At 31.2% G+C, this 13,168-nt stretch overlaps 1 protein-coding gene across 3 annotated transcripts in view; it reads right to left on the bottom strand.

The window, feature by feature from the left end:
* SEMA3E (semaphorin 3E) overlaps positions 1 to 13,168 on the bottom strand; it is a 251,564-nt gene that overhangs the window by 23,049 nt on the left and 215,347 nt on the right. For all 3 annotated transcript variants that reach the window (XM_076006471.1, XM_012779517.3, XM_076006472.1), the window contains 5 exons: positions 12,657 to 12,801; positions 9,952 to 10,174; positions 7,337 to 7,428; positions 5,182 to 5,223; positions 4,027 to 4,193 (listed from right to left, as the gene is read on the bottom strand). In XM_076006471.1, coding sequence (XP_075862586.1) covers positions 4,027 to 4,193; positions 5,182 to 5,223; positions 7,337 to 7,428; positions 9,952 to 10,174; positions 12,657 to 12,801 — 669 coding nt within the window. The remainder of the gene's footprint in view (positions 1 to 4,026; positions 4,194 to 5,181; positions 5,224 to 7,336; positions 7,429 to 9,951; positions 10,175 to 12,656; positions 12,802 to 13,168) is intronic.

Raw genomic sequence — 13,168 nt, 5'->3', positions numbered from 1 at the left:
CCAACTGCATTAGAGATTCAAGTAGTAGTCTGCTCCTAAAAAATAATTGATCAGTTATGTGAAACAAGGATTAATCTAAGTTTCATAGTTTTTCATATTTCCATTGAATGTTCTTTAATAGTCAAGATCTATATAACACCATTTTTTAAATGTTTACATAATTTTGAATTCTGGATCCCCAAGCAACAGTTCAATAAATGTCTCTTTATATTTTATCTAAAATGTAGTTCAAGAAGTCTTCTGGTTCGGACTGAATGTCTTGGGTGGTAAGGAACGTGCACAGATAAAGACAATGGGATTTGAGGGTAGAATATTGTGTGTGAAATATTTGACCATAAAACTTAGGTACACATGAAAGAATATTTGAATCAAATATTTTTTTTCTATGGCATAAGAATCAATTAATACAAATATAGTTGCTAATAAGAAGACAAATTATATACTGTACTCGGCTTACTCTTTAGATGTAACATTTAGAAAGTATATGCCTCTTTTCAATGTGACGGTGCGTTATACATGTTTAACAGGATTTTGTGCATTAGGGGGACACAAGAAATACTAGGTTTTTTTCCTTCAATTTGCCTATTATAATTAGGAACATTTCAGTTATATTTTTATATTTAATAATTATATACTATTGTATTTTAGTTATATAGCTATGAAAAAGATTTCCAAATATATCATGTTTTACATTTGTGTGCACATTTCTGAGAAATTAAACAAGGGGAATTATCATTATTAGTACTAGAATTCTAAAATCAAGATCTCTAGCATACTTTAGAAATAAAAATAGAAGTATTACGTAAAGGTGGAAAATACCACTTGCTTCTCTGAATCATGGCATTTCTTCAAGATTGAAGGAAAAACAGAAGGCAAAGCAGAAGTTTTACCCTAGAGGGTGATGGTGCAGCTTCCAAAGTGACAATGAGATGCTTTAACCATATGCAATGATAAAATTTGGAAAAGTGAACCAGATTCAAATCCTAATGCCACCACTAACTTTTTGTATAATTTCATGCATATTTCTTCCCTTTTCTGGCTCTTTATGTCCTCCTTTGTAAAATCAAGTTGGATAAATGACACCTAAAAATCTATTCCAGACTCATTTTTTTTTCCTTTTCATTCTAGGGTTTCCTCACTCTCTAAATAATGAAATGTTATCACAAGAGATGAAGTACTTTATCACATTAGAAGTTCAGATCTTATTTAACCACTTAATAGATATCTAAGCTAGGCAGATGAACTTTTTCAATCAATTTTTAGGATTGAACTATGTACAAAGTACGTTTTAGTTGTTTTTTTTTATTTATTTAATGTGAGATTGCTGATTAGAAAATCTTACCTAAAGACCAGGGATTTTACAAAGTTAAAATTGCCACATGGATCATTCTATTAAACTATATTAAAAACAGAATTTATGAAAAAAGTAGCAAGCAAAAGCTTAATGATTTTGTATTTTATAATAGCATTTATAGCTATTCAACTGATAGCAGATCTAGGTTAGAATTAAACTGTGTTAATTCCTCACTTTGTTGAAAGCTGCTTGAGTACTATGAATCTAAAGCCAGCCTACCAATAATGAATAATGTACAGGGGTAAAATCAATGAAATGAGAAATGGTTTTCAATTTGCTGAGATGGTGTTACATCAAGATTATTACATAAGTGATGTGAGAATGAAGGGACCTGAAATCAAATAAATTCTAGATAAGTAATGTGAATAAATTGAGTGCAAAAAATTATTGAAAATTATTGGAAACATGCATTTAAAAATAAAATCCAGAAACGTTTCAGTTCATTTTCACCCCCATATACTTACCCTTTATTTCAGCATCTAAAATATGTATATTTTAGGATCAAGAGTTTGAGAAGTTGAGCAAAATTGACTTTCATTCTCAAAGTTGTATATTTTTCTTATACCTCTAGCCTCTTAGAAACTTTTTAAGAGAACACTGAAAATAGACAAAATACAAGAGCAAGGAAGGGGGGAAAAAAGATCTAGCTTTATAAATTGTATTTTGGATGACCATTTTACACGAGTAGTTTGGATTGTGAATTAATGTTTTTCCCCTGTTGACTCATTGTCACTCCATGAATGGAAAAGTATTTATTTTAATGACCAGTTTTCAGTTTCTGCTTCTATTCAAGTCTGAAGCAAAAACGATCTGCTATAAAAGCAAACTACTTTCCCTTCATGTGTTGGAAATTATCCAAAAAGTTCTCCAGCTATGAGTGATGGTTCAAAAGAATTCTACACCACTGAAAGATCTCCATTACATGTCACTGAACTGAGCTCATTCATTAATAGAACATGGCTTCTGACTCCGGCATTTCAAGTCTTCCTTTCTACTATTTTGCCTACTTAACTTTTCCTAAGTAATTCTTTATGTTCACTTCTTTTAAACATATTATCAAGGTTATGGTTGCACACTCTTAAAAGATGTACCATATACCAAAAAATACTTAGCTATGGAGACAGCTCAGTTAAAATTCATCACTACTCCATGCCTAATAAAAAAAAAAAAAAACTTTGTTTTTCATAAGCATTTGGTGCAAAGTTGCAAACTTTTTTTGTTTTTCCTAAGTATTCTATGCCTTTGCACAGACAATTGCTCTTAACTGGAATTTCCTTATATCTCTACTTTTGAGAATGAGTTCGGAGGTTGGATTATTTTGAGAATTAAAGTATTATGTGCATTGCACTTAGTCCAGTACTTTATGCATACTAAGTGCTCAATAATGAGCTACTGTATTTACAATTATATTCTTCACTGTAGGTTCTGATTTCCTGTATATGAAGGTTATTATTTCTTCATAAACCTTGCACATGGTACAGTAATTGTCTTAGTAGGTGAATAAATCACTATTTTAAAATATGACTGTTTTTCAAGAATTGTTTTTAAATATCAACAAGCATTTGTACAAAATCAATTACTTTGCTCAATTATTACATACAGTTGGTATAACAAATTCAGTTCAGAAATATCCACTCAAAGCATCCTTCCACTATTTGCTTCTTATGTCTTTTCTTGAAATACTCACTGGATTGTTAATTTAGCCCAGGTAAAATTAACAAAAGTTTTGAAATAATGATGTTTTTAATGAAACTCTACTATATATGTGAACCTATAAAAATAACTACACTAAATTGGGTTCAACTAGATTCTGAAAAAGGTTTAAAGAAAAATAACCCGAAGCGAAGCAATAAGAATAATTGAAATTAATACAAACCCCTTTTCAGTAGGGGTATTTTATATAGTTCTATGTTTTCTTTTATTTTGTCTTTGGTCATTTCATCACAAGAAAAAAACTAATCTATAAGGAATAAAAATATTTTTCCTAATATATTTTCCTAAAATATGCACAATTGCATATGTCTCGAATGAAGAAATATCCTCAGTCTTCAAAATGCTCTGTGTACCTTAAGATCTCTATTTAAAGAATACTGGGCTTTATCTTCTGTAAGAAATGGCAATGACCTTACAGAATTGCAGACATTGGAGTTTGGAAGTCTTTTAAGTACCTTTCATTTGTGTTGAATTAAATCACACATTTCATTAATTATACAGGTCATGTATTTGCCTAGGAGTTAAAATATTCACTTTCAAAATGAAATAAATGAAGACCAGCTGGTAGAGAGGACATGGGGCAAATGCAGGATGTATTTTAGAATTTATTTATTTTCCTTTTAAGTCTTTGAATCCCTTATGTATGGTGGCTTGCCACTTCCACACTTCAAGTTTATCTAAACTCGTTTCATGTCTTGCAGCAAAAGTTTCAAAAGAGGGAAAAGTTGATTCAAACCTGAGAGGAAAAATAAAAGCCCAACAGCATGGTCAGCTCCAGTCTTCGTACACAATAACTGATGGAAGTATTTCAGACACAATTCAAGTTTTCAATGCTTATAATATGAACAAAATATGAGTATGACTATTATGATTTATTTAAGTAAAAATAGTATGGTTATTCTTATGGAAAGGGTTCTTTTTAAAACAATGGGAATATTCCATCAGGCATCACATCTCACCTTTTTGCATGTGTGCCTGTTGGGTAATACCGGGAGCAGGATATGCCATCCCAGGCACAGTAAGGGTCTCGAGCCAGACAGCAGTCAGCACAAGCAGTTCCATACATGTCACAATGATGGAATCTGACTTGAGCCACGGCAGAAGCAGATCCAATATACAGCTGTTGCTGCAGAAATCAGAAAGAGGCCACTAGCAGAAATAAAACATTCACTGAGCTCTAACACCTAGATTTTCACATTTATACACAATCACCTCAAGCAAATATGTGCCTAAGTTACTGTAGTTCCTCAGGATAGATGATGGAACATTGATACTTTCATTTCTCCAAAATTTGAAATGTTTGTAGACTTAAATGCAGGAGTACCAAGATTATTAGGCTGAACTTGCTAAAAACTCAAGATGTGTATTCTTTTTTATTCATTATCTTGCATTATCTAACACTATAGGTCTTCCTCTAAAGATTTATAGGAACATCAAACAACAAGATTGGGAAAGTAAATGGTCTTTTAAATATTGACATATAACATTTAGAAAAGTGACGTAGATACATATAGAATGACAAGGAATAAACTAAGATGCTGTTAAGTGAAAGACAAGCTGCAGAATATTTAATATCATGTGTTTCTGTCTGCCTAAATATGAAATGCTATTCATAAATAAAGTTGAGACAATACATGCAACAATTGTTTCTGGAGAAGTTTACATCCAAAATTGATTGCAGTGAAGTGAAAGAGAAACATGTTTCATAGCACACTCTTGGATTATCATTATTACCATTATTTTTATACAAACATTCATGAAAAATAGGGAACAATGTGCTATCATGATTGTGGAAATAAAACTACCCCTATCTTCCTTTCTATAGACAAAGAGAATGGATATATCTATTAAATGCAAATCACTATAAAATTGTGTCAGAACCAATTAATGAGCATAAAGTTTCAAACAAGATGAATAAGCTCTAGATATCTGCTGTTTACTGTTGACTATAGGTACAGATCTAATGTATTGTACACTTAAGAGTTAAAAGGGTAGGTAGTTCTTATGTTAAGCATTTTTACTATAATAATAAAAACTAACTTCATATATAAGCACATGTACTAATATTATTTTCTTTGACCTTAATTCACATGTAGAACACACACACAACTTACTCTCTTTGAAGAAATCTCCATAGAAATAATAGGAACTGGATCCTGAAATTAAAAAAAAAAATTCCTTTTTAAGGAAAAGAATATCTATTGACCTTATAGTAAATATACAAATACGATTAAAATATAGCTTTAAATTTTTTTCAAATACAACAGATATGTAGATGAGAAGCAGTAGGTAATCTAACTTGCTTGTTGTCTCTGGAATATAATTTTTGTATTTGCTTGAATATCATTTGTGCTTTGGAAACTCAAATATCTTCAAATAAAATAATAAACATTTTTTTCTTATGAAGTAACTGAACCATTAGAAGTGAGATAGTTATATCTTTAGATAGGTGTTATAGCTAACAAACCAGGTGATCTTTAATCATTTTAACCTAAGCCTAAAGAAAATATTTGTCTGTTTAAGTGATCATGACTATGACTATGAATCCAGAATTCTTTGAACAAGATGAATAACCTGATTTTCCTAGAATTGCAACAGAGAAAGGATAATACATAGCATAGCTTTGAGAGCACATGTGTTATTTTGAGATGTTAAGACTAGAATGTCTCTAAGGAGCTCAACAAACTTGGATCAATTCTGCAAGTGGAGAAACACAAGGCAGGTGAAATCCACTCTGGAGATGATTATCCATGGAAGAATTATTTTTTAAAAGAGAACTTTTGAACCTCTGTCAGTGGGATTTTTTAAACATTTTCAAACTACAGCATCTTTATGCATGCATACATTTATTCATTTATTTATTTGGGCAACAATGTTTCTTAAGGCTTTATTTGAACAAAACATGGTGGTGGGTGCTGGTAATTTGAGCTCTGTCGTCCCTAACATGAAATGAAATCTTACATAAAGCCCCAATGTACAAAATAAACAAAAGCATAGCTGCTCTGACATATAGGAGGGCAGTCAGCTTTGGGTTTGGCTCTGGGGAATCTGATCTCAATGACAGCCCAGACAAAATGCATTACTTTTTATTCATAAAATCTTTTCACAGATAACCATTACATTTATATACAGCCAATCCTTGCTGTTTGTAGATTTTGTATTTGCAAATTTGTCTACTAGCTAAAATTTGTAACCCAAATATCTATACTTGTTTGTGATTTTTATTCATGGACATACACTTGCTAAGAACATCAAAAAATTTGAGTCAGAAAACATGCACATTTTCAGCTGACATGGAAGAAGGTGATAATCTGCCTTCTTGTTTCAGCTTTCATAGTGCAAACATGGGTCCTTTCCATTTAGTGCCATGCTTATTGCATTTCTGTGCTTTTGATTGGTGTTTTGGTTTTTAAAATGGCCCCCATGTGTAGTGCTGAATTGCTGTTTAGTGTTCCTAAACTCAAAAAGGCTGTGATGTGCTTTGATGACGAAAATAATTTCTTTAGGATAAGCTTCATTCAAGTATGAGTTTATATTGCAGTTGGCTGTGAGTTCAATGTTAACACTATATGCTAAATATGATGTCTTTAAACATACACACACAACAAGGTTATGTATTGATCAGTTAACAAAAAATGTTATAATCAGAAATTTGCAGGAACCTAACCGTGTATTTCCTCAGGAGCAATAGTCAGTATTTACTAATTCAATGTCTGCAGTTCCTTTAAACCCCAAAACTGTCATGGATAATGTCACTTGACTGTATATATTATATATGCATGTATTTATACACATACTTATATATAAATATGCACATACAATTTTTGTCTAATCTTTCCATTTTCTAGTGCTTCTCTTTTTCAGTAAATTATTTATATAATTAATATGCTATGATAAAAAGCTGTATGCTTATCATACCACAATGTTCACAATATGAAAATGTGTTTTTTCAGTAAATGTTAATAGTACATTTGCACAAGATGTGACCTTGTAATAATGATTCTGAAATTCATACATGGCATAAGTGTTGTTTTTCTATAGTTACAATTCATATATTAAAATTCTTTTCATGCTAAGTATTAGCCTCTTTATCTGAAAAGTCTACAACAATCAAATAGACGCATCAACATTTTGAATAACTTCTCACTTCAATTTGCTCTGAATCTACAGCACATCTACTAGGGGAAAAGACACAATGCCTTTTCTATTTACATAGCTTGTAGTTGTCTATAATGCATAATTTTAGGTTATATTTTTTATTTAAAATACCTTGAATATCTGAAGTTCTTCTAGAATTACTTCTTCCATTGATTCTGTTTCTTGGTTGTAAATTGTGATTACTTTCAGCACAATTCCATTATCTGTAAGGGAGCAAAAAATGATAAACTAGAAGCTATGCCACAATCCAGTTTTCAAATAATTAAAACCATAGGTTCTATAAATTCAAATAAGATTTGAAACCCAGATGCATGAAATATTTCAATCACTGTCAGTTAAGAAGAGTATGCCTGCTTATACCCATATTTTCAACTAGCAAAAATTAATTTTTGGCCAGACATATAAAATTAAGTTCAAATAATATATAATGTTTTTCAAATAGTTCACAAAATTCCAATTATAGATTCTGAAATCAAAATGGTTTTTGGAATTAGTGAAATATGGCAGATGCCAAAGTATTCTAGCTTCCTCTGATGTATAATGTGAAAAATTTTGTTTACTTAATGCTACTTTCATGGCATGAAACTATACCTTTAATCTAGGGGAACATTGCAATCAATACTGTTAAACATTGTAAACACATATGTGCACACACATACTTACACACATGCAAACAAATATATACATTTTTAATGAGACAAAATTCCAGTATACACCACTGAGAGAAGAGTATGAGTCCTCCTGTACCAATAATTTAGCTTCTGTAATTATCAATTGTTTAAATTTATATTTATATTTAAAATTTTATCTCATTCTTATTGATATTCTAAGCTTGTTTTTTCCTATAAAAAATATAATAAAACATTAATTTACCTATACAAATAATTTAGTGCCATGCTAGACATAACAATTCAGAAAAAAATAAGCACTTTGGAAGTTCTAAGAGTTCCTTTGGTATTTCAGCAGTTCGTTGAAAAATTATCAAGTCTTGTTGTGGGTAGGTTAATAAAATTTGATTATAATTAAGCTAATAGTTGCCTATATTGTATCTTAACTAAAAGGAACAAAAACTGTCATTTTGAAAACCAAATGCACATTTTAAATACTTTGCAATTATGTCAGGAAAAAATCAGATGAAATTTAAATTATTTACAACTAATTTTGAAATAAGGGCTATATGTGTATTGTATTAAATGCTATGTCTGATAAATATTGGGAAAAATAACTATCATTTGTGGGATATTCCAATGCTATACTCATCACAATCCATCAACTTATTCTTTTGTTCTGAAAATCTGTGGTTCAACATGTCTTTGAGTTAAACAAGTTTTATGTGACAATACAAATATATATCTGATATTTCTGGAATTCTCTCAAATAGCTTTGATCACTCTGACAAGCTGGTATTTCTAAATACATTATTGAACTATAAATATGTCTTCTACTTTCCAGGGCATTTTAAAATAACATTTTTGATTCATTTTTATCAAATATTTGTCTTGATTATGAAAGTCCTTTTTATAAATTTGGCTGGAAGTCACTATGAGAAAATTTATGGCCATGTAATATCAAGTTTGTTAAATCTGATACTTTAGTAATCTTGAACCCACAGTGCTGAGCACATTATTAACATTAACCTCGTAACATAAATGGATAAAGTATAGCCTGCACCAGAGATCCATTTCTTGGAATAAGAATTTTTCCTCGCTTAAAGCTTTGCTTTTTAAAAAGAAAAGTATTAAGAAGCCCAAGTACTAATATTAATATTACATCCTGATTCCTGATCTAGGCATATGCCAATATCTCTTCAGAATTTCATGTCTATGATTAACATTATGTATGGTAGAATGTTCACTCTTCAGAAAAACTACCATAGCAATTACTATGCTGCAAAAAAGAAGAGGAAAAACTGATTTTTTAAAACACTTTTAAAGTTATAGAATTATAAATTCACAGAATTTGCTACATATTACTCTAGAGGCTATAAGTTTCTTAGTTATCATCCAGAAATTAGACCTAATGTGGAACCTAAATTGAAATTTTAAAAATTTTACTTTTAACATATTCATTACTCTATTTTGTTAATGTAGGGTATTTTGGGTAATAATTGGCCTGCTTGGTACAAATGGTTGATTATGATGGGTCCTGATATTACTGTGAATTACTGTGGTTATAGATTTAGGTAAAGTTATTGTCTCAAGTTGTGTATAAAATTTGAGGCCTTACTGAGCCAGCCAGGGGAAGTAATAGGCTTGGAGACTGACAGGTAAAACATTCTTGCTATGACACTCTACTTCCACTATGAGTTAGTCCTATTTGGAACCAACCTGTTTGTTAATATCTATTATTCATTTCTTCAAATGTATTAGGCATTGACCATTTATCTGGAATTATGTGCTTACAATAGTCCCAAATCCTCTCTTCCCAATAGTTTCAATATTTCTGAGGTCTGGAAAAAGGGTGACCACATACTTTATTGTCCAAACCATGATACTATTGACAATAAAACTGGTAATAGCAATAATTATTCCAAAATAATAGACATAAACTCTTACTGTTGCAGTCCTATGAGGGCTCTATTTCAATCTTTCTCATTATAAGTTAGAAACGTACAAATGAACTAAAAGATCAAGAGATTTGTTGATAGGTGCCTTTAAAAATGTTGTTAGGGTTGTTAATTTTTAGGGTCAATGTAAGTATTTCTGAGTATGTTCTCATCTCTTTACCTGTACCAATAAACAACACATCATATTGGCCATCCTCAGCTTCTACTCGATCCACTGCTATTTGTTTCAGGTTATATTTTCCATCTGTTTTTACCAGTATTGGTTTTTTGTGAGCAGGTTTTATAGACTGGTACATTAGTGGATGACTTCTTGCAAATCGGATGGCATCGTCAGGATAGTCTTTGGTAGTTCCATATCTCCCTCCATTTACTTTACTGGCACACTGAAATACAAGTGGATTAGATAATTCTTTCTGCCTTAAACCCAAAGAGCAAATTTATAATCAATTATGAGAAGAATTAGGAAAACTGAATATGTTCAATTATCAATAGTGCATTTAGAAACATTTAGTAACCATACGTTTTTCATTACAGAAATGAAATCTGCATTAAACATTACAAAAACAGATTAAATTATTTCAAATATACAGCACTAGAAATATAGCAAAAGTAGAGAAATCCTGGAAAAGTAAAGTTTACTTATAATACCAAGACAATTTGAAAGTGTTAAAAATGTTTAACATAATATCCAAATTTTTCTTGTTTTTGAGATCTTTCACATTGTAAATTAAATTTCAAAGTTAAACAATCTATTGTTCATACAGAAAGCCTCTTTGTTGTGCTGAAACTTTTCTCAAAACTAAGAATCACAACTGCTCAAAGTAGCTTTTCCATCATTGAGACTCTGATAATATAACTGCTGATCGTTCCAACTGGCTCACTGACTATAGAATTTTAGTGCTATAACATAGAAACCTATTCAAATGTTAATTATTGATGGAAAAAACCCTCTATTATCTGTATGAATTTGTTCTGTTGTACTATTATAATCTGTATGAATTTGTATTATGTTTGTGTGGATCAGACACAACTGGGGGAAAAAATTTGCTATAACGTCAATTTTTAAATCACTGACTCTAAAATTTCCAACAGCTTCTTAAACTACTTATTGGAAAACCTTGAAATGTGTTGATTCATGCTCGTTAACAAGTGCTTCCTCATTTCACATGTTTTCCTCCAAAACCTGCAGCAATTGCAACAATTATCTTGATAAAAATTTTCTAAGACTATAAATATGGCAGTTTAGTAATCATATTCTGAAAAGAAAGCATTTATAATGGTTTGGTTTTAAAAATCAAGCCATATTTCTTAATTTGGCATGTATTTTTCACTTGAGTATACTTTCATGATATATAATTGGAAACATTTTGGACTAGGTTGGAAGCAGTTCAGTAACCAGTCACTTCCTCCAAATCTCCTTTAAGACCATGTGGTTTCAAGAAGCATTTCCAGCAAAGCCACAGGAGTGGGTTTTCTCCATTTAAATGGTAATTTCAATCAATAGAATGAAATAAAATATACTTTATGTCCTACTGGAAGTAATAATTTTAAGCTAGTGAGAGAGAGTGATTGAAATGGTAAAGCCTTACACTCGTTAATGTAGGTAAGGTTTGTTTCCACTTTGGGTTTTGGCTCTGCAAGAATGGTTTCTACTTGACTTGCAAGTGATTGTAGAGTCAGCATAGTGATGGGATTTCACCAGCTGCTCATAAAAGTGTAGATGTTGACTAGTGTGACAAGTTAAGTGTTTGCTCTTCGTGGCCAACATAGCACATACAATGATGCAACATCTTTCCAACCTAATCGCACAAAATATGCATGATACAAAATCATCACCATCATCATCACCATTTTTAGACACATGTAAATTTAAAAGCACAAAAGTTTGGGTAGCTAAGAAGAATCTTAGTAGTGCCGGTTTAGAGTCAAGCGACAGAAGTTCCTGTCCTCTAGTGACACTTTTGAACTGGCATTTTTTTTTTCTTCTAAGAGGCCAGCAAGGATGTTAAATGAGGTACTGAGGATATAGAGAAAAAAACTTGTTTTAGATCTGCTAAAATGAGAAGGAGAAAGTTTGGCCTGCGGAACTTAGAGGCTAATCTAAATATTAGAATAGAAAAATTTGACATTTTCTTGCTTATAAATGACATGTACTAACTTTTCTGAAGAGGCTGAAAGGAACATTATGCTCATATGATTGAATATTTCTGTGTTCATCTCTCCTAAGAATAAGATTAGTGCTTAGTCAAAATATCAATGATAATATATATTGTATAGTTCTGCTCAAATGCATCCATAGATTATATTTTTCCATGAAGTAACAAGTACACAACTAAAGATTTGAAGTGATATTTATTAGTATTTACCATACATTTTATCAATCATACTTTTAGGTATAGAATTCCTTAACCACTTCGGTATGGCGCTCACTGGCCGCAAAACCTTGCCCACAGCCGGCACTCATAGTCGGCATGATAATTTGTGCTGTGCATTGAGGACAAATCTGTTTTGCTCTTGTGTGATGAGGAAAGCTTGAAAGCACTGAAAGCTTGTTTTACTTTACAGGCAGCTTTACTTGTAATGTAAATCAGAATAGGTAACATATACATGTGTTTTCATTACATTATTTTTAAATGTTCACAATTTTATTTTGATAAATGGAAAATTAGAAAACTCATATCGCAGCTGTCGGCTAAAGTCGACGCTTGGCTGTGTGCATTCATCTGTGGCTATCGACTATAGTCGAGGCTCGTACCTAAGTAATTAATTGTTTAATTGCAAAGTCTTGTCAGACACATGAAATGGTGAACAAAATATTAGCAAAAAGAGCCTTTAAAAAATACTTTGTTAAATGACTAAACTTACAGAACCAGGTCTTGGGTAAGGGACTTTTCCTTCATAGAGTGACCAGTGATACTCAGGTCCTTCCTTATGTGCATATGGTCCATTAAAGGCTGCCCGGATGCTAGACATATGATAGACACATATAGCATGCCCTCGAAATATGTTACTGAAAAGTACAAAAAAAGATAGTTACTATTCTGGAACTAACTAGCAGGTCACCTAGCCAAACACTTCAGACTACATATATAAGAGTTAAGTCTTTTGAGTAAAAAAGCTGTAATTTCTTTAAGCATAGAATATTCTAGAAATAATAACTATTACAATAGTTCAAGCATTGAAACTCTAAAACTTATTTCTTTAATTGCTTATTTAATACAATGGAAAATGACATTGTTAGAATGAGAAAAGTAGTTGTGTCACTTCACTTTATTAAGTTCTATTTTGTTTTTATATTTCTTATTAAATATCTGGCCTTAATATTAAAGATTCATTCCCAAGTTGAGTTACACATTTTAAGGTATTAGCTCCTTTAA

Source organism: Microcebus murinus, chromosome 9 (genome assembly GCF_040939455.1).
Source record: "Microcebus murinus isolate Inina chromosome 9, M.murinus_Inina_mat1.0, whole genome shotgun sequence".
NCBI classification, from domain to species: domain Eukaryota; kingdom Metazoa; phylum Chordata; class Mammalia; order Primates; family Cheirogaleidae; genus Microcebus; species Microcebus murinus.
This window is presented reverse-complemented; position numbering and strand designations above follow the sequence as displayed.